Genomic DNA, 22818 nt, shown 5'->3' with positions numbered 1-22818 from the left:
TTCTGCTTCTATGACACCGTCCGACTCGTTGGCTGAACGGTCAGCGTACTGGCCTTCGGTTCAGAGGGTCCCGGGATCGATTTCCGGCCGGGTCGGGGATTTTTACCTTAATTGGTTAATTCCAATGGCACGGGGGCTGGGTGTATGTGTTGTCTTCATCATTTCATCCTCAACATGACGCGCAGGTCGCCTCCGGGATTCAAATAGAAAGACCTGCACTTGGCGAGCCGAACCCGTTCTGGGATATCCCGGCAGTAAAAGCCATACGACATTTCATTTCATTTTTCTATGACACCGGGCGAGTTGGCCGTGCGGTTAGGGACGCGCAGCTGTGGGATTGCATCCGGAAGACAGTGGGTTCGAACCCCACTGTCGGCAGCCCTGAAGATGGTTTTCCGTGGTTTCCCATTTTCACACCAGGCATATGCTGCGGCTATACCTTAATTAAGGCCACGGCCGCTTCCTTCCCACGCCTAGCCCTTCCCTATCCCATCGTCGCCATAAGACCTATCTGTGTCGTGTGTCGGTGCGACGTAAAGCAAGTAGCAAAAAAAAAAAAAAAAAAAATTCTCGAAGCCAAAGAAATCTAATTGTCATCGTCGCATTTACTATATGTTTGAATCCTAGAATGTTACGACAATGTCCGATTTTAATAGCTACTGTTTCGGGAAAACATGTAGCCCGTAGACTGGAGAAAAACAGGTCCTGCAAGTTGATTAAGTTATTAAGTTTAGTTATCTTGAGATGAAGATACCCAATCTCACATTAGAATGGGCGAGTGTAATTTGGAGAGTGATATTTGTTTTTCAACCTGAGCAACCATTTCCCTTTATTTGTATCTCTCGACGGTTGTGGAAGCTGCGGTTTCCTGGTTGGACCTATAAAATGATCTCATTATCGCTGTGTCAGCATTGTTTAGTGTTCCGTCACCATGAAGTACTCCACCATCGCTCTCGCTGCAGGTGAGCGCTGCTTCTCTCTCTTCATAAGCAATATTTCATTAATTCCTTGGTAGAACGCAGGTTCTTATCGCATTATCTCTCCTGAACCAATCTGGACGACCATTAGCTCTTCTCGATGCAATGGTTCATATCCTGCTAATCCTGCGACTATCAAGTAAGATTTCAATTCACTGTTAGTCCTGTAATCTTCTCCCGCAGCATTCAGTCTAAATATAAACTTAGACTGGAATATCGAATAGAATAGCACATCACAGAACGCTCTCCTTTCCCAATCACGGATGACCATCAACTGGGGAGAGGTTTTTCGTTAATGTACTTCTACCAAAATTTGAACGTGGTCTGTTTGTCTGCCTATTTTTTTATTATTTTTTTACGTAAAAACTACATAACCGATGGCGATCAAATTTAGCAGGCTTTTAGCTAGTACTTTGGTTAATAAATAGAATATTTACTCATACTGCCCTTTAATGGGTAGGGCAGGGTACCTCAGGCGGTAGAGCACTGGTCTCGTGAACTCAAGTTAGCGGGTTCGATCCCGGTTTTGTCCGGTGGTATTTAAAGGTGCCCAAATACGTCAGCCTTATGTCGGTAGATTTATCGGCACGTTAACGAATTCCTGCGGGACAAAATTCCGGCACCTCGGCGCCTCCGTAAACCGCCAGCGTAGTTAATGAGACGTAAAACCAATTGTATGTATGTATGTATGTATGTATGTATGTATGTATGTATGTATGTATGTATGTATGTATGTATGTCCAATCTTTGTCCCGTTTCACTACGGGTCGGGTGTGAAGTGAGATGAATCTTCGTAGCGATTTTTTACGACCGGATTCCCTTCCTGACATCAGCCTCATCAAAGGAGTTAATGAGATGAAACGAATGACATGATGTATGTTATTATTATTATTATTATTATTATTATTATTATTATTATTATTATTATTATTATTATTATCACACGAGACACATGTTGGAGCTGTACCTTAATTAAGGCCAAGGCCGCATGTTTCCCACTCCTAGTCCGTTCCTGTCCCGACGTCGCCATAAGACCTATTTGTGTCGGTACGACGTAAAACCAATTTTTATATTATTATATTTATTATTATTATTATTATTATTATTATCATTCCTTTAGGGCAATAAAGACCACGTTGAATAACTGTTACACATTTTTGGAAGTCTTTTTGCAAACCAGAATCGCTGCATTCATTCATTGGCAGATTGCCGTCTTTCCATCGTCCAACCACTGTTCTGCTTTTGCTCTTCAAGAAATCCCTTAAAGTTTTTTATTTGTAACCGGTACTGTGCTTGATATGAGATGCCCACTCACCTTAGTCCAGCCTTGATGAAGTCCTTCCTCACCTCTTGGAACCGCTTGTCATAAACATAATGTCTACTATCAAGTATCTGAAAGATTTGTTCTGTCAATCGCTTTCCATCCACTCAGAAGAGGTGTCCATAGAATTTCAGTTTTCTTTTCCTAATTGTCTCCATCAGTCGTTCATTTAACTGATACAGCTCCTCATGTCCCCTTAGCATATATTGTCCATTTACAATTTTGGACATTATTATTATTATTATTATTATTATTATTATTATTATTATTATTATTATTATTATTATTATTATTATTATTATTATTATTATTATTATTATTATTATTATTATTATTATATAATTCGCTGGGGCCACCAAAGACCACTTTAAGTCTTGTTGCATTTGACACTGAACTTGGCCTTTTTTAGAGCCCAAATTTCCCTCATTCTTTGCGAGTGGGCCTGCTTACGCTCCTGTGTCCAAGGGGCACCGTTGTCTTCTCTTCGGTTGCTCGTCTCGGTTTAGCCCGTTCGTCAATATTTTCTTGCGGAAGAGATCTCTGTTAAGGGCGTCTTCAGCTGAGATATGTAGCATTTGCAGGTCTTCTTTGGTATTTCTAAATCAGGGAATTGTGGTTTTGGGGTTTAAATCAAAAAAGTGAAAGATTTCTTTAGTTAACTTTCTTCCGTCTATTCTTTTCAGATGACCGTAAAATCGTGCCCGTCTTTTTCTGATTGTGTCGGTAATTTTCTTTATTTTGCTGTAGACTTCCTCGTTGGATCTCTTTTGATGGATTCCATTTCTGTACTTTGATCCCAAGATTCCTCTCACAATTTTGCGTTCTTTTTTCTCCAGTTCTTCAAGGAGTCCTTTGTTGGCATTTAGAGACAGGGTTTCGGCTGCATATAGAACTACTGGCTTCAGAACTGTTTCATAGTGACGTATCTTCGTGTTTTGGGAAAGGCATTTTTTGTTGTAGATTGTGCGGAATGTTTGGTAGGCTATTTCCAGTTTGCGTACTCGCTCCTGAAGTGCTTCTTTGTCCAGTCCATTTTTCATGATGATCGCACCCAGGTATTTGAATTTGTCTACTCGGGTGACGCCCCCGTATTTTGTATGGAGTTTTGGTAGAGCTTCTTTGATGTTAGTCATTACTTCTGTTTTCTCAAACGATATCTGCAGACTAGTTTGTTCGGCATTTTCCTTTAAAATTTCAACTTGAGCTCTAGCGGTTTCAATGTCGTTTGAGAGAACAGCAATATCATCGGCAAATGCTAAGAAGTCTGTTGCGATCCCCTTGGATTTGGTTCCTATTCTTAATAGACTGTAGTTGGTTTCCTGTAATCTCACCCGCCAGGTTCTGATGATCTTTTCAAGAAGACAGTTGAAGAGTATCGGGGATAGCCCATCACCTTGTCGGACTCCTGTTTTGATGTCAAAGAGATGCGATAGACATCTGTGGAACTTCACCTTGGATTTTGTATCGGTCAGGGTGGCTCTAATTAATGCCAGCAGTTTCAAACCAACTCCAAAGTCATTTAAGATGTTTAGCAGGACTTCCCGGTCAATGGAGTCGTACGCTTTCTTGAAGTCCACAAAGACAGACACATACTGCTTAGACCTTAGTGTACAATATCTGATGATAGTTTTGAGATTTTGGATCTGTTCGGCTGTTGAGCGACCTTTTCTGAACCCTCCTTGGTATTCACCTATTTGATGTTCGACTTGTGCTTCCAAACGCTCCAGGAAGGCAAGTGATAAAATTTTGTAAGTCACGGGTAGAAAATATATTCCTCTGTAGTTGTTGATGTTCTTCATGCTGCCTTCTTTGTGTAATGGATGAATCAAAGCTATTTTCCAATCTTCGTATAGGGTCTCCTTGTTCCAAATTTCTTCTATTTGCTTTTGCAAGATATCAAGTGATTCCTCTGGGGCATATTTCCATAGTTCTGCTACTACTGAGTCTTCCCCCGGCGCTTTGTTATTTTTGAGACGGACAATGTGGCGCTTGATTTCATCTCTGTCGGGTGGTCTGGAATTTGGGTACCTGAGTAACGGTTCCTTGGTCTTAATGGGCCTTTGCGGTTAAGAGCAATTAAGTAAATTCTTGAAGTAGTCTGCCAGAATGCTACAATTTTCCTCATTTGACGTCGCCAGTGTGCCGTCCTTTCGCTCAAAGCATAGAGATGGTGGTTTATAGCCAGTGAGTTTGCGTTTGAAGGCTCTGTAGTACTCTCTGCTTTCATTCTTCCTAAAGTTTTGTTCTATCTTTTCAATGAGATAATTTTCGTATTTACGTTTCTCAGTTCTGAACACCCTAGCTGCTTGGGCACGTTGGGTTTTGTAGGTTTCCCAATCATTTTCTGATTTCGTAGAGTAGTACTGTTTCCACGCATTGAGTCTTTCTATGAGGACTGATTTGCAGGTACCATTCCACCAGGCATGCTTTTTGCTTCTCTTGATTTCTGCAACGTCTTCGGCGGCCTTAACAAGGAGACATTTGGTGTTGTTAAAGTCACAGTCATTTGGTCTAGCCTTCTCCTGGAACTCCTCGACCCTTTACCGAAGTTTATCATTGTCGAAGCGCGTGATCTGTTTGGTTGTCTTCCTTGTGTTTGCGGGAATTGGTTTGAATTTGATAAGAGACATATAGTGATCTGAGGCCACATTGATGCCTTTCTTTACCTTGACATTCATAATCTCAGGGCTGTTTCTCCTGGAGATTGCAACATGATCTATTTGTAACTCTCCGAGAGTTTGGACGGGAGAACGCCAAGTCATTTGCTTTCTGGGTAGATGGCGAAAGTGGGTCGACATGACCTGCAGGTTGTAATTTTCGCAAATGGACACCAGTCTTTTGCCGTTGGGATTGGTTCTTTTGTGAGCAGGGTAATTTCCTATAACTTCCTTGTACTACTGTTCACGACCTAGTTGGGCATTGAAGTCACCCAAAAGAAGCTTGACATGGTGTTTGGGGGTTTTGTTTAATTTTTCATCCAGTAGGTCCCAGAAATTGTCAACTTCGTCTGGATCAGACTTGTTCTTATCGTTTGTAGGAGCATGTGCGTTAACTAGGGCGTAGGTTTTGTTCGCGCATTTAATTGTGAGTATAGACAATCTGTCATTCACAGGTTCGAAATTTGCAACCGATTTAAGGATCTTGGTTCTAACAGCAAACGCGGTTCCAAGCATCACAGCTCCATTGAGGATTCCTCTTTGCGCTTTGCTCTTGAAAAATCGGTAGCCTTCGGATTAAAAAATTTCTTCATCTGGGTACCTTGTTTCCTGTAGGGCCATTATGGATATCTGATTTTCGCGAAGAGCTTTGGTGAGGGTTTTCAGCTTGCCAGTTTGTGTAAGTGAATTTATGTTGAAAGTTGATAGAAAGGGTTTGGATTTTGGCCTGAGTTTTTGACTCTTCGGGGTACGCCGAGACGCTCCGACTCGTCTCTTGCATGATGTCGAGTCTCGCCCAGAATCCGAACGAGACTTGTGCACCATGGCATTCACGACGAGGGATTTATCCGAAGATTTACCCCCTGGGGTATGTTTCTTGAAACGTTGTGCCGTCATGCTTCTTGACTTGACTTTCCTTTGGACGGGTACCCGTCCTTTTACAACTAGGGTTGTTAGCCCTAGAGGTTGCCTCAAGATGTTTTCTGGCTTCTGGTCATTTACCAGTCTTCGCCGTAACCCTGGCAAGGGATCAGTTTTTTTCACGGTGGTATTTTATTTCCCTAATACCCTCTGACTCTGCTGGTGGCAGAGCCAGCAAGCTTCCCCAATTCCAATGGGACGCGCCCGATGGAGGTAACTGGTAAATTCCAACACGGGTATTATTATTATTATTACTATTATTATTTAGTCTATTTAATTAATTAATTATTTTATTTATTTATTTATTTATTTATTTATTTATTTATTTATTTATTTATTTATTTATTTATTTATTTATTTATTTATTTATTTATTTATTTTCCACAAACTTCAAATACAATTCAGGTATGGTGAATGGGAAAGGATATAGACCCTCATACACAAAGGTGCCTCCATCCCCACTTAACATTATAGTATAAAATAATTACAATTATGGACTACAGAAAGTGCTTATATACAATTACCGTATTTACACAGACGTATTATTTACATAATAGTCGCAGGATCTGATATGCTGTATATTCAAGTAATTCTACTTACACACACATGAATCCTTACATGTAGTGTACTTCAGCTAGACCAGCTTATTCATAACCACATACAATCTCACAATTGGGATCACATAAACTCATCCGTCTTCCCACACATACCGAACATTCGCACAAGTAGAAAATTACGTTATCTACAGGGTGTCTGAAAAATAAGTTGCGGAAAATGTATGGGCATATTGTTCCCAATAATGAAGGAGAAGGTCCGCTATGAGTTCTTTCCTAAACCGCCTAGTTAATCGCCACCGGTAACTGCTTCGTATCTCTAATGTCATGTGATGTAGTGTGCTGAATTCGCAGCAAAACGTTAGCGGTGAAGAACATTAATATTTTCATTAAAAATGTTACCGTGTTTTAGCGGTAGGTAGAGGTGAAAGAAGGTGCGGGTGTGAACGGGTCTCAAGCTACGAAAGTAAAATTAAGTTAAAATTTAACAAGGTTATATCTTCTTTTCAAAAACAAAGAAATAACAAGCATGGCAGGTACAAAGTAGCAAGTCAAAAGGGTAGTTACAATATTTACAGGATTTGGGCTTCGCGCCCTGACTTCACAATGCTTGGGCAATCAGCTCAGTTTTACCCCAAACACAAGTTTCAACAGAGGGGCAGAAAACCCCATTCATGCCTAGGAGCCCTTGCTCCAAATTACACTGAAAAGCCTCCACGAGGCATACAACACTCAATTTTAAAAAAAAAAGAGCCACTCGCTCTCAACCTTAAGCCTCTCAAAAGGCCACACCAAACTCCACCTTCAAGTTGTCCTCACTGGACATAGACACAGGGGTAAAATACCCAACCTACTGAGGTCTCTTAAATGAAAAGGGGTAATTACACGACCTCTAAAATAACAATTTGAGAGGAGGCGATCTGCACTCCTAATACACTTGTTTTTAAAACCTAATCTGGCTCTAGGCCACTAATGCAAGGGCTAATCCCATACTACAGAGGTGACTTTAGAAAAGAGCAATTTGTTTTACGTTAACGAAGAATAGGTTGAGAAAATAAGTTCACCTCAAAACAATATGAGTGGGAGCTTGAGAGGGTTAGCACTCTCTATCCCAATATGTAGCTTTAAAAGAGAATAGATGAAAAGAGTAGTTACATTTTAGGAAAAGGTTACATGGAGGAAACGCTTCGAACCCGCCCCGAGAGTCAAACTGCCGACCTAGCAAGAAAAGAAGTTATTAAGAGGCCATTACCTGGTTGTTGAACGGCAGGAGAAGACAGAGGCGCTTCCCGCCCCCTGCTATGTACTTTACACACCGAAAGATGGAACAAAAGTGGCTCAGAGACCCAAAAATCAGCAGTTTATATACTATCGCGGAAGGTTCTAGGCGTCAGGGGAATGAGAACACCCGCCCACAATCACTTTATTGGAGAATACAGAGAACCCCCTACACAAAATGAAGAAGAAACACATTATTGGTGGAAAATTAATTTCAGAAATTAGGGATTGGCTAGATTTAAAACAAGGGGAAAGAAAGGGGTAATATTGCCAACTTAACCAATGACTGAAATAAATTTAACAAAGAACAAACTTTTGAAATAAAATTTTCTCCAAAGAACAGTTCTTTTTCTTCGCACTAGGGTGCACTATTGTAGTTCTTCAGTAGTGTCCTCTAGAAGAGAAAGTTCACACTTCTTACTTCAAGCAAAACAAAAACACATCAAAAATGACACAGTTCTAAAACTCCAAAATTTACGGGTAGTGACATCTTCTGAGAAGGTAGAAAATTAATACCGTCAATAAAGTTCAGACTTCCTCCAGCAGAGGAGTTTCAACTGGCGCACATTTTAAATTAGCGGCGTGGAGGTGTACCGCCCGGTACAGACCTTCCCCCCCAAAAGTTCCTCCAGGGGTTACACATGAAATCAGTTTGAGACAAGGTCCAAGTTATGATGTGGATACGAAGATTAATTGCTGAAGAATTTATAAGATTTTCTTAATGTGGTTTGATTCAGTTTCACAGCATTTTGTAGTAACAGCGGAAGTACTGTTTTAATGTTTGTAGAAGGTTGATTTGAGAAGAAAACTTTAGTATTAAAGTTGAGGAAAAATTTGCTAAGTCCACCAGATATTGCAGTAGACTACCCAAGAAAAGGTAGTAAAGTTGAACTGGAGTGTCCATATAGCTGGATATGTACTTCAACGTTGATACTTTTAACGGCCAGACCAGCCGCCACTGCTTGCGTCCAAAGGAGGCCGCTCGGACCCCTCAAGTACCCTGAGATACCGCTCGCCCGCACTATGAGGGGAGCAGAGGTGTAGAAACACGCCGCGCCCGCGGTGAACATATACAGGCTGCGGGCAAGTAGCAGGTCGTGCGCCGCACATCAGCCTTGGCCGGGAGGGTAGCTCCGGCTCGCCGTGCACTTGTCCTCGCTGGGGTCGAAGGGGCCCATCCTCAAACCCAGACGCGGCACAGCGCCGCGCGGCTGCGGGGGCACTGAAACATAAAAGCTAGGCGGCAGAATCGTGTTGGACCATCATGTTTCTTTTGAGGGCACAGGCTTGTAGAGAGATTGAGGGGCCAGCGGCGTGCAGATATCCATGGCATTTCATCTAAGCCAGCCACTGTGTGTAGTGGAGCAGGAGACGGGAGCGTGGTAATGGCCGTGGCAAGGACAGGATGGCAGTTTAACGGTTCGGGGCAGGTTTCACACAAATGCTTACATATAAAACAAAATATTATAGAAGGGGCAGAATGCCTAGATATTGAAAACTCAAAAAAAATATAACCTTCATATTCCTTTCACGATTATATGAGGCAAGTTAGCACAGTAATTATACAGGTTTCACCTGCGACAAGTGAACCCTAAATATCCTCTCGGTGGCTGGATTGCTTAATAACAACGTAACCGGCGTAAGGAAATCGAGAATGATACAAGGCCCATGAAATCTGGGGGCAAGTTTGCCCGCGGGAACAAAGTTCTTGACCATAACTTGGTCACCTACCTTCAAAGGGGTGGGTCTCCGTCCACGATCATACCTTTCCCTAACCTTTTCATGAGACACTTTAAGATTGGCTTTAGCCTTCTTCCAAAGATCTTTAATGTTGTCCGGATCTATTGTCTCGGGTAGAATGTCACTCAGAGACCAGAGGTTAGAGAGCGGCGTGTTGGGAACAAACTTGAACATCAAAGAGGCTGGAGTAAACTTATGTGATTCATGAACCGCCGAATTCAAAGCAAAAGCTAACCAATGCAAGGACGTGTCCCACCTGGAATGATCTTCATGATGATAGGCAATAAGCGCGGACCTGAGATTACGGTTAACCCGTTCAGCCAGCGATGGTTGAGGGTAATAAGCAGAAGTAGTTACATGAGAAATAGACAAGTCAAAACAGAATTTACGAAAAAGGTTTGATGTGAACGCCTTAGCATTATCAGACACCACATATTGGCACGGACCAAAAGAAGCAAAAATAGAATTTAGGCAAGTAATGGTGGACTGAGCGGTAGCCAGCTTAGTCGGAAATAACCAGGAAAATCTTGTAAAACCATCTACACATACAAAGATGAATTTGTTGGCATTTCCCTTCGACTGGGGGAAGGGTCCTACATAATCGATATACAGGCGTTCCATGGGGCGCGACGCTTGATGCGAAGATAGAAGGCCTACCTTGGTGGACATGGTGGGTTTACTAAGCAAACAAGATTTACAAGCTTTTACAAGTTCACGGATTTCACCGTCCATACCCTTCCAGATGAACATTTCACGAATCTTTTCACGAGTTTTAAAGATTCCAAGATGCCCCCCCAATGGGGTCTCATGATAGTATTTGAAGATCATAGGCACAAGAACAGCTGGAACGACAACCTTCATCATCTTATCATGCCTCGAAGGGCAACATAAAACACCATTCCTCAGAACATAAGGGACGACATGTTCCCCAGAAGAAAGGGTTTCCATTATCGGAGCCAGCGTCGGATCTTCACGTTGGTATTTCTCAATATGCCTAAAAAGCATGGGAGCATCTGTTAAGATGGCATTAACACCAGATAGTATGGACTCGGGAGATGATGAACTGTCGACCGGTTCATGGGTCTCGACGTCGTTAGAAAACATACGACTGAGTCCATCAGCAACAACATTTTCGGTACCTCTGATATGCCTGACATCAAATTGGAAGGCAGAAATACGGATGGCTCAACGGGCTATACGACCAGTACGACGCGGCCTACCTAAGACCCAGCTTAAGGCTTGATTATCTGTCTCCAGGTCGAATTTGACATGTTCCAGATAGAGACGGAACTTTTCTAAGGCGAATAAAACTGCCAAACCTTCCAGCTCATAGATGGAATACTTGGCTTCTTGAGCCGACAAGGTCCTAGACGCATAGGCGATGGGTCGCCTCCCTAGTTCAGTCTCTTGAAGAAGGACTGCAGCTACTGCTGACGACGACGCGTCAGTTTGGACGATGAATTTCTTCGAGAAATCAGGCATAGCAAGTACAGGGGCATTACAGAGAGCTAATTTAAGATCTTCAAAAGCGGCTTGTTGAGAAGGTCCCCACTCGAATTTGATGCCTTTCCTACGAAGAAGGTTCAAGGGCGCCGCTCTATTAGCAAAGTTAGGAATGAACTTCCTGAAGAAATTCACCATACCAATAAACCTGGCGATACCTTTAATGTCCTTGGGAGGTTTAAAATCACGGATAGCCTGTGTTCTAGAATGATCGACTGCTACACCATCAGGTGACACAATATGCCCTAGGAATGACATAGAGGGCTTAGCAAAGGCAACCTTGGACAACTTGACAGTTAACCCAGCCTTACGAAGGCGATCGAGGACTTCTCGCAGATGATCTAGATGTTCTTCAAAAGTCTCTGAAAATACGACGACATCATCCAAGTAGTGGTACAAGTATTCAAATTTGATGTCGGAGAAGACCCTATCTAGCAGCCTAGTGAGTACAGCTGCTCCCGTGGGGAGCCCGAAAGGCACGCGGTTGTATTCGTATAAGTTCCAGTCCGTGGCAAACGCTGTAAGATGTTTAGACTCTTCGGCAAGGGGAATTTGATTATAGGCCTGATTCAAGTCCAAGATAGTAAAGAACTTGGCCTTACGAAACCATGAAAAACAAGAATGAAGGTCAGGAAGGGGCACAGATTGCAACACCACCTTCCGATTGAGAGCCCTATAATCAATGACAGGCCTGAAGCCTCCTTGGGGTTTCGGGACCAGAAAAATAGGTGACGAATACGCTGACTTAGAGGGCCTAATAATACCATCCTTCAACATCTGATCGATAATTTCTTTCAGAGCCTTCATTTTAGGTGGAGATAGCCTATAAGGTGGAAAACGGACAGGAATCGAATCCGTGACCTCAATTTTGTATTCAATAAGGTCAGTAACACCAAGAGTATCAGAGAACACCTCTGGAAATGACTGACATAATTTACGAATACTGTCAGCCTGCTCCTCAGGTAGATGTCTAAGGTCTAACAACATCTCATCCTGGGTAGGCGAAATAGAAGAACATGATGCAGAATTACACTTTAACAATGGAATTTTACAATTGAACGCAAATTTGAATGTGCACGACTTACTCTGCAGATCGAGCACAAGACCAGTGTGAGAAATAAAGTCCGCTCCCAGTATGATGGGGCAAGACAAGTGCTTAGCCACAAACAGTTTGGTTTTCCACGTAAATTTAAAAATACGAATTTTGACCAGTAAGGAACCTAGAATTTCTAATGGAGATGAATTAGCCGAAACATATAGAACAGGAGATGAGACATAGTCAGGTAGTTTACAAACAGATTTGAATTTAGAATACCATTCAGCCGAAATAATCAAACAGACACTGCCTGAATCTAATAGAGCGGTTATAGGCTCATTAATTAACTCAATCTTAAGAAAAGGAATAGGTGCGGGGGAATCCGCCGCAATCCTAAGACACTCTTTGGGGCATTCAAAAGATGAATTTGAAAAGTGCTCGTTCCCTGAATTTACAGCCTGTTTACCAGGGGCTGAGTCTCGGGAAGATGGATTAGTCGACTCAGCCGAAGCCACTAGTCACTTTTTATTATTGGCATAGGTGGAATTTGCACCAGAAGTTGAGCAGGAGGGGGTGCTATTCGAATTTGGGCAATTCTTGGCGATATGTGAGAAAGCCCCACATTTAAAACAGCCTTGTGATGAACCAGCCCCATTCCTTGTCCCACTCGACTTGATCAGTGGACACTTATTGCGCAGGTGGTCAGGCGACCCACAAGCATAACATTTACGAGGGGTGACTGATCGGCGAGTTGGAGGCCGAGTATTACAAAAGGAAGGCGGGGGTTCTTTCGCTACACGCAAAGAATCGGCGTATCTAACTCCTTCTGCTGAGACGGCCAATGCTTCAAGTTCCGAGAAAGTTTGCGGGCACGCCGCGAAACACAAATATGACCTGTAGGGTGGTGAGATCCCTTCCACAATAGCTTGTACAATCTGATCCTCAGGGAAGTGAAGAGCAAACACCCTAGTATAAAACTTAATACCTTGGATGAAGTCTGCCAAGTTTTCATCCAAGCGCTGTACCCGATAATAGTACTTCTGAATAAGGGAGGACCTGGCCCTAGCCGGGATGAAGTTAGCTAGCAAGTGGGCATGGAAATCCTCAATAGATGATTGCTCGGCAATGGCTCTTACTATTTTGTCAGAGAGAATACCAATTGCATAAGGATAGATGATTTGCAAAATTTGACATGGGGAAAGAGAAAACACAAGGGCATGATCCTGAAATTCAACAAGAAATCTTAAAAATGAAATTACGTCACTGGTGGTATTAACGGAAAACTTAGATATACCTCTGAGCAACATTGCCAATGGATGAGGCAAGCTGCTGAACCCGGGTGACATAGTAGGCAAAGGTTTCAATGGCAAGGAAGTTAATTCAGAACGGATGTTACTCAACGATGCACGACGTTCAGATTCGTTGTCCAATGGGGCAGGGATAGTTTGAGCAGCAACGGTTATCCTATTGACATCTCCCTTGGGAGGCGCTTCCTCACTACCTGCATTCACTGTGGTGGGTAGATCGCTTTTGGGAGGAACCTCCCCAGTTAACAATTGAGTGACCTTGCCGGATAATTCAGAAATATTTTCAAGCAGCGTACTAGCTTCCTTCCTCTGAACGTCATTCAACTTCAGGGACAACAGATCGTTAACTCTATTTGAAAAGTGATATAGCCTGGCTTGCACACGCTTAATTTGATTAGGAGAAGGATCATTTTCATCAAAAAAACTAACTACAGAAGCTAACCCAGTAATATTCTCGACGATCGTGGAAAGAGAGTCGTCAACTTCTTTCTCTCCCAAGGTGGGGATGGAAATGGGCAAATCAAGGGACTCTCTAAGCTTATTTGTGTCTACTGCAACCGTGCCTCCATATTGCACATTTCTGATAGTTAACTCATAGATCAACTCCTCTTTGCGCAAATAGTTAAGATGGAGAACATCGCGAGGTCCGGGCATGATGACAGAACAATTTTGAAAAACTCAAAAAAAATTCCAGCAACTGAGAAAATTGTTAGAGTTCGGAACAAAACAGGCTAAAAGGGGCTAAATTGAGACCCATTCACCCACGCTCTGCTACCACTTGTTACCGTGTGTTAGCGGTAGGTAGAGGTGAAAGAAGGTGCGGGTGTGAACGGGTCTCAAGCTACGAAAGTAAAATTAAGTTAAAATTTAACAAGGTTATATTTTCTTTTCAAAAACAAAGAAATAACAAGCATGGCAGGTACAAACTAGCAAGTCAAAAGGGTAGTTACAATATTTACAGGATTTGGGCTTCGCGCCCTGACTTCACAATGCTTGGGCAATCAGCTCAGTTTTACCCCAAACACAAGTTTCAACAGAGGGGCAGAAAACCCCATTCATGCCTAGGAGCCCTTGCTCCAAATTACACTGAAAAGCCTCCACGAGGCATACAACACTCAATTTTCAAAAAAAAAGAGCCACTCGCTCTCAACCTTAAGCCTCTCAAAAGGCCACACCAAACTCCACCTTCAAGTTGTCCTCACTGGACATAGACACAGGGGTAAAATACCCAACCTACTGAGGTCTATTAAATGAAAAGGGGTAATTACACGACCTCTAAAATAATAATCTGAGAGGAGGCGATCTGCACTCCTAATACACTTGTTTTTAAAACCTAATCTGGCTCTAGGCCACTAATGCAAGGGCTAATCCCATACTACAGAGGTGACTTTAGAAAAGAGCAATTTGTTTTACGTTAACGAAGAATAGGTTGAGAAAATAAGTTCACCTCAAAACAATATGAGTGGGAGCTTGAGAGGGTTAGCACTCTCTATCCCAATATGTAGCTTTAAAAGAGAATAGATGAAAAGAGTAGTTACATTTTAGGAAAAGGTTACATGGAGGAAACGCTTCCAACCCGCCCCGAGAGTCAAACTGCCGACCTAGCAAGAAAAGAAGTTATTAAGAGGCCATTACCTGGTTGTTGAACGGCAGGAGAAGACAGAGGCGCTTCCCGCCCCCTGCTATGTACTTTACACACCGAAAGATGGAACAAAAGTGGCTCAGAGACCCAAAATCAGCAGTTTATATACTCTCGCGGAAGGTTCTAGGCGTTAGGGGAATGAGAACACCCGCCCACAATCACTTTATTGGAGAATACAGAGAACCCCCTACACAAAATGAAGAAGAAACACATTATTGGTGGAAAATTAATTTCAGAAATTAGGGATTGGCTAGATTTAAAACAAGGGGAAAGAAAGGGGTAATATTGCCAACTTAACCAATGACTGAAATAAATTTAACAAAGAACAAACTTTTGAAATAAAATTTTCTCCAAAGAACAGTTCTTTTTCTTCGCACTAGGGTGCACTATTGTAGTTCTTCAGTAGTGTCCTCTAGAAGAGAAAGTTCACGCTTCTTACTTCAAGCAAAACAAAAACACATCAAAAATGACACAGTTCTAAAACTCCAAAATTTACGGGTAGTGACATCTTCTGAGAAGGTAGAAAATTAATACCGTCAATAAAGTTCAGACTTCCTCCAGCAGAGGAGTTTCAACTGGCGCACATTTTAAATTAGCGGCGTGGAGGTGTACCGCCCGGTACAAAAAATACCCAAGGAAAATATATAAATCATGCAGAAATTACTAGTTTTCTGAACTAGTTAACAAAATGCAGGCATGAGCGCACGATTTTGGACTGCACGGTACCGGTTGCTTACGTGTACCTTGCAGCTGGCAAGGGATACAGTTGCGTGGCTCACGACATGTAGTGGCGAGGAGGCGACGTGCCGGACACCGAGAGGGGAGAGTCCAAACCAAAGAGGATATACACTTAAGAAAATGGAAATTGCAACACCATGAAGGCATTGGTCGTTTGTGTTGATTTTCAAGGTATGGAACGATGCGATGTAGATATGTAAACGATCAACGTTTCAGACCCATTGGATTGTTGCTACAGGTCTCCCCATTTGATTGGTCGCGGAGCAATCAACTCCAGTATACGGACTCTGGTGTAGCGTAGTTGACTTGCAGTCTGTGCAGTGAAGTGTTCCCCGTCAAACATACCTCGACGACAGAGAAGAACACGCTATCAACAACTGTCGCTGTTTGAAAGGGCTCGGATCATTGGGCTGTGTGAGGCTGGATTATCGCTAAGGACTGTCGCTGCACGTGTTGGCCGACAGGCATATACGGTACAACGTGTATGGCAGCAGTGGTCAAATGAAGGTACCCACACTCGTAGACCTGGCACAGGCCCAGCGCGACAGACAACTGTGAGAGAGGATCGCCGCATCATTCTGATGGCCCGGATGGAACCCCATGCAACAGCAGCGCAAATTCGAGCAGTCGTGGCACCCCACGTTAAACAACAAACAGTTCGTAATTGCCTGCGTGCAGCTGGCTTACGAGCCCGTGTCCCTGCAGAAGGTGTTCCATTGACCCCACAACAGCGAGGTGTAAGGCTGGCCTGGTGTCGAGAAAGATCGACGTGGGTCTTTAGCGATGAATCGCACTTCTGTCTTGCCCGCAGTGATCGCCGAAATCGTGTGCACCGACGTACCGGGGAGAGGGGCCACCCAGATCTTATTGTCGAGAGGCACACAGGGCCAACTCCAAGCATTATGGTCAGGGGAGCTATTGGCTTTAATGTGAAATCACAATTAGTGCTTGTTGAGGGCACTATGACTGCTCGACAGTACGTTGATAGGGCACTCAATCCAGTGGTTGTCCCTATGATGGCGAACATTACTAATGGGATGTTTCAGCGGGACAATGCCCGGGTTCACACTGCACACATCTCCAGAGAAGCTCTCCACGACATCACAACCTTAGAATGGCCCGCCAGGTCCCCGGACCTCAGTCCTATTGAGCATGTGTGGGACATGATGGGTCGACAACTGGCCAACCGTCCTCAGCCACCCACAACTCTGGAACAACTTACCCGTGCAGTGCAGCAAGCATGGGCCACAAATCCTCAGGAAGCGATCAAGGGGCTTATTGACTCCATGCCTCGACGAATTCATCAATGTATTGCAGCTCGTAGTGGGCACATCCTGTATTGATTGTTGTCGAAACTTTCGGTCAGAGGGACCTAAACGTGTAATCTTCGAATCACAACCGAACAATCGTCCTGCATGTTTAATTGCAGCAATGTAGCACCACTCCTTCTGGGTGTTGCAATTTCCATTTTCTTCAATGTAACAGCATAGAGATGAAACTCAATAATACATGTTGGAGCCAAGCCAGTAGTTTCAGTCCGCCATCAGAGATAGCGCCACAATGTGCACTGTGTTCAGTACCTTACTATTATTATCAACATATAGCTCAAAGAAGTAACATCCACCGGAGTGACGCACATCCGGTTATGCTCACCACAGCTTATCCCTCCCCAGACTTCTGCATCCCCGTCCTACCCCCACCCTCTCACCTATTATGACGATTATAATGCAGTTCTACTATTTCCATTCCCAAACATCATTTCCTTGCAACCAACCTTCGGTTACAGCACAAGGCAAGGAGTTCTGACACAGCTCGTACATTTGTATCAGGTCGTGGTGGGTCAAGACTTCGATGTATACATTTTCGGGAGAGGAATATGCCGGCATCCACATCCTACACGGACGTGCCGAGGGGAAGCAGAACAGGCGCGGCGTTTGTACGCCGAACGTTTCCAACAAAGAAGGCTGCTGAACATTCGAACCTTCTACAACACAGACAGACGATTGCGGGAATACGGACCCTTTGTTCGCATTATCGATCGAGGTCGTCAAATAAGAAATCCTCAAAATGCGGAATGTGCTCTCCGTTTGGTGATTGAAGACCGAGGACGATGCATTCGCCAGATTATAGTATTACAGTATTATCTTCTAACGTGTCAGCACAGACACAATGAGCCCGAGTTGCGGCAGACAGCACGATGTCACGATGATATTGTTTACTAGACCAATACTCGTTTGGCGTGTACTGAAGCACGCCGCGCCGTTGTATTGCTGGTCCGTTTGCAAACAGCGTGATTCTCCTCGTCTCCATATTCAACCTACTGATTTACTTGACTGTCCTACATATCTACATACGTGTAATTCCATTATATGCACCATTATTTGTGCTATACTGTTCCGTTCGTGCCGCGGCAATGGGCAGACCAATACTTTTTTGAGCTGTTGTATGTGGGAAACACGGACGATTTAACGAATAAACCGAAGCCAAGGAGAACATGATTCTAGTAACGCAATGTATAACTTACATCAACAACAGACTTACATTCCGATTTCGAGTTTTGATTTTCCTGAAGGTCGGCGTTGATTAAATCCCTTGACGTGCATGTCGATTCTAGAACTTTATTCTTCTTAAGATGTTTACGAATTCTATCACTAACCGGTCCCGATGCATCCGCAGCATTAATACCCTGTATAACTTCCGTACATATCGTAATTTTTTACTTTTGCGAATGTTCAATATGTGTGAGAAGACGGATGACATAAATCACGCATGGCGCTCTGACCAAATTTTGAGAGTTTTAAAATTTCAGAATGGAATTTTCAACGTCAGAAATTACCTCTCTGCCAATTGTATGCTTGTCACACAATATTTTGTGCTCTTTCAGTTTTTCTTCCGCGGTTTCCCCCCCTTGATCATCGAAATGCGAAAAACAGTAGGTACTTACATAAAAACAACCTGTGTTCACGCTTAGTTAATTGACCTCGAGCTAGCCGATTAAAGTCTTTAATGTAGCCTACACAGAATGGCTACGGATTTTCGAATCAGTTATAAGCAGTAAATTGCGAAGATCCTCTAACTCTGCGTTAGCTACTTTTGAAGGATAAATTTTTTTTCTTCCAGTCCGGAAACACTAATAGAAATATTATTTTTCTCTTTAAATTTACAAATATCCTTGAGGGGTTTGGAAATGTAACTCTCGAAAAGTCGTATTTATTAAGGTTTTTATTTGTAGCAAATTTTGCCGGTACCCAATAAATGGAACACTTTACATATTAATCGTTTTTAGTATTTATACGCACATTTTTACCGGCTATCGTGCTAGGCAAAGGTAAGCTACTTAAGCGTAAGTGAATGATCATGTCGGGTGGATTACTTCTCACCCAGCGCTCATCAATCTTTTCTCTTCACACAAGAAGCAGACAGATGCAAAACAAACCCATATACAGTGAAACCTCGAAATGCGAGTAACTTTGTCTACGAGTGTTTTGTAAGACGAGCAAACATTTTAAATAAATTGTAACTTGATAAGCGAGTGACGTTCCGCAATACGAGCGTCACGAGTGCCTACGTTTTCTCCTCCCCTGTTCGTTTGTTGAACGGATTAACGAGATCTTTTTGTTCTGTAGTGAAGAAATACCTTTCAGAAAATAATCTGCCGCTGAAAGCCTTGCTGGTTATGGACAATGCTCCTGATCATCCTCCAGGCCTTGAGGCCTTGAGGACGACTTACTGGAGGAATTCAAGTTCGTTAAGGTTAAGTTCCTACCTCCCAACATTACTCCACTACTCCAGCCTATGGATCAGCAAGTCGTTTCGAACTTCAAGAAGCTATACACTAAATCACTATTTCAGCGATGCTTCGAGGTGACCGAAGGAACAAACCTTACCCTCCGAGAGTTTGCGAGAAATCTTTTCTCCATCGTGAACTGCCTGAAGATCATCGATAAAGCCTGGGATAGAGTCACCAAGAGAACTCTTACTTCCGCTTGGGGAAAGCTGTGGCCTGGATGTGTTCTTGGACGTGACTTTGAGGGGATTGTTGGTGACAAAGAGCCACCGATTGTCGATGAAATTGTGTCCTTAGGGAAGACTATGGAACTGGAGGTGAATGACGTGGACATTCAAGAGCTGGTGGAAAAACTTAGCCAGCAACTGACCACCAACGAACTGATGGATCTGCATCGCGACCAACAGGAAGAGGTTATGGAGATATCGTCCGGACAAGAGAAGGAGGAACCGTCAATGGAACCTCTCACTTCAACTGATATTCGGGACAGGGGCGTGCGGTGGTTTTGAAAAGTGGGTATGCTGTCCAAGGTAGGGCGTACTAATTACCGGGCGTAGGAAGTATAATTTAAAGTGCATCATTATATAAAGCTGCAACCATATAGACTTACCTATGAATAATCTCATGAAAATTGAAGGACTTCTAACCAGAGCGTACGGTATCATGTCAAATCCTTGGCTCTTCAGGAAACACAAAATTAGTGACATCACATCTATAGATTTAAAAAAATCGATATAATTTTTAAAGCTGCTATTAACTTATTGAGATTTATAGAAATAGTTTATTTATGCCCAATGACAATGCATAATCCGTTAAAAAAAGGAAGACAAACGTGTCATTGTTGCGTTTTTGTCTAAAAATTGTTATTTTATTCAGTTTCCTACATCAAAGTGCATTGATTAGTAGAAATCACGTCTATTGATCTCTTATGTATGTATCAGAAAACTCTCTGCCCTGTTACACTTTTCACCCTTCAGCATAGAAGCCAACTTGAAATACCTCTGACACTAATGCAACAGTATGCAACAGCATATTACATTGCACACATAGGCCTATCAAAAATTGATAGTAAATTATTTGCTACGTTTTTGTGAGAAGTTCTTCTATTGTTCACTGTATGCTCTACTACTAACAAAAGTATGCCTTAAGTCCCTCCACAAGATTTTTGGTTGCTTTGAGTCTACTTGAAGGTGAAATCTAGTCGTCTCTCTTGTTTTGTGAATGTTGTGATGACATTATCATGCAGAACTTCCTTTTCTATGGACAGAACTGCCAAGCCTGATAGCCGCTCTTGACTCTGTGTTGACCTCTGATAAGTTTTAATCCTCCTGAGGGCTGAAAACGATCTTTCAACTGACGCTGTTGTGCTTGGAACAGTTACTATAAGTACACCCAATTTGTACACTTCAGGCAAGGCTGTATCTAATTGTTTGCTTTTCAGGGAACACACTAACTGATGAGGGTGTTGACCATAAAATTCATCAAACGAATACAGCACGGTAAGTTCATTCTTCAACCGGATAAAATCAAACAAGTCTTTATAGGACAGTTTAAGATTTTCAAAGGCAGAATGAGGAAAGGTAGCTTTGTACACTTCATACTTCAGAGGATCCAACAAGGAAGTAAACTGTAATTGGTTTAATGACCCAAATCGTTCGTCTAATTGGGAACATGCATCATTTTCAAAAATATTTTTTTTGAAAAGTACACCAATGAAATAGTACGTAAACGTATTGCATTGTGGTATGTTGCCTTGTTTTCTACCATTAAAAAAATATTTAATAGTGCCTTTCCGCAAGGCGAGTGAAACGGCCTCTGACGTAAGCGGCGCGCTGTGACGTCACGATCCAGTACCGCATGGAGCTCTACCAGCCGTTGTGCATCAGCCGTTGCTAAAAGCCGATTGTTTATTATTCATGATTGCGAATAACTTCGAAATGACAGAAGAAAGGTTCAAAACAGCACAGTCAGACAATCTACCATGTGTAGATGTCATCATTCTTGAAAAATGTGACTCTTGTGGCCGCAGAAATTCGCGGATAACAAGCAAGTTTGTAAGTAGCGTCTTTTATATACGTGCAATGTACTGTAACCCATAGTATTAGGATAACAACGAACCTGGATAGATATCACATCACTTTCAACATTTCCTTCTAGACTGATTCCCCTATTAAAGAATAACATTACATTTTCGGGATTTCAGCATTAGTAAAGTAAGAAATCGGATTTCAGCACTAACATAAACATATAGGTAGCATTATAGTACTAGTCCGCTTCTGTGGTGTAGTGGTTAATGTGTGCCACTCCCGGAGGCCCGGTTTCGATTCCCGGCTCTGCCATGAAAGTTGAAAACAAATAGTACGAGGGCTGGAACGGGGTCTACTCAGCCTCGGGAGGTCAACTGAGTAGAAGGGTTTCGAATCCCACCTCAGCCATCCTCGAAGTGGTTTTTCGTATTTTCCTACTTCTCCTCCAGGCACCTAAGGCCACGGCCGTTTCCTTCCCTCTTCCTTGTCTATCCCTTCCGATCCTCCCATCCTCCAACAAGGCCCCTGTTGAGCATAACAGGTGAGGCCGCCTGGGCGAGGTAATGGCCCTCCTCACCAGTTTCATCACCATACTCAAAGTCTCACGTTCCAGGACACTGCCCTTGAAGTGGTAGAGGTGAAATCCCTCGCTGAGTCCGAGAGAAAAACCAACCTTGAAGGATAAACTGATTAAGAAAGAAAGAAAGAAAGAAAGAAAGAAGGAAAGAAAGAAAGATCATAGTACTATAGGGCTATAATCTATCATTCCCAAAAATATATATATTTATGGTTGGGACAACTGGCCTACCCACTTCCGGGGCCCATGAAAGAGAATTAAATATCTTTGTGGAGGGAAAAAGTTAAACATGATAAAGATAAATATGACTTCTTCTAGTTTTCACAAGTCGGGCTGAGTGGTTCAGACTGTTGAGGTGCTAGCCTTCTGACCCCAACTTGGCAGGTTCGATCCTGGTTCAGTCCGGTGGTAGTTAAAGGTGCTCAAATACGTCAGCCTCGTGTCGGTAGATTTACTGGCACGTTAAAGAACTCCTGCAGGACTAAATTCCTGCACACCGGCGTCTCCGAAAATCGTAGAAGTAGTTAGCGGGGCGTGAAGCCAATAACATTAATTACATTTGGCTTTTAACAAGCTGAGCATATCAGGAAAGAAAAGTGTCCTGGTGACATTTTAGGAATGTCTTTGGGTGCTGTGACTTTTTTCTTTTTTTTTTACGTCATACCGTCACATATAGGTCTTATGGCGACGATGGGACAGGAAAGGCCTAGGAATGGGAACAAAGCGGCCGTGGCCTTAGGTACAGTCTCATTA

At 42.8% G+C, this 22818-nt stretch overlaps 1 protein-coding gene across 1 annotated transcript in view; it reads left to right on the top strand.

The window, feature by feature from the left end:
- Positions 1 to 931: 931 nt before the first annotated feature.
- LOC136863556 (uncharacterized) overlaps positions 932 to 22818 on the top strand; it is a 66770-nt gene continuing 44883 nt past the window's right edge. The window contains exon 1 of the mRNA XM_067139936.2: positions 932 to 962. Coding sequence (XP_066996037.2) covers positions 932 to 962 — 31 coding nt within the window. The remainder of the gene's footprint in view (positions 963 to 22818) is intronic.

The sequence above is a fragment of the Anabrus simplex genome, chromosome 2 (genome assembly GCF_040414725.1).
Source record: "Anabrus simplex isolate iqAnaSimp1 chromosome 2, ASM4041472v1, whole genome shotgun sequence".
NCBI lineage: Eukaryota > Metazoa > Arthropoda > Insecta > Orthoptera > Tettigoniidae > Anabrus > Anabrus simplex.
Note: the sequence above shows the minus strand (reverse complement) of the source record. Positions and strands in the feature narration are given on the sequence as shown.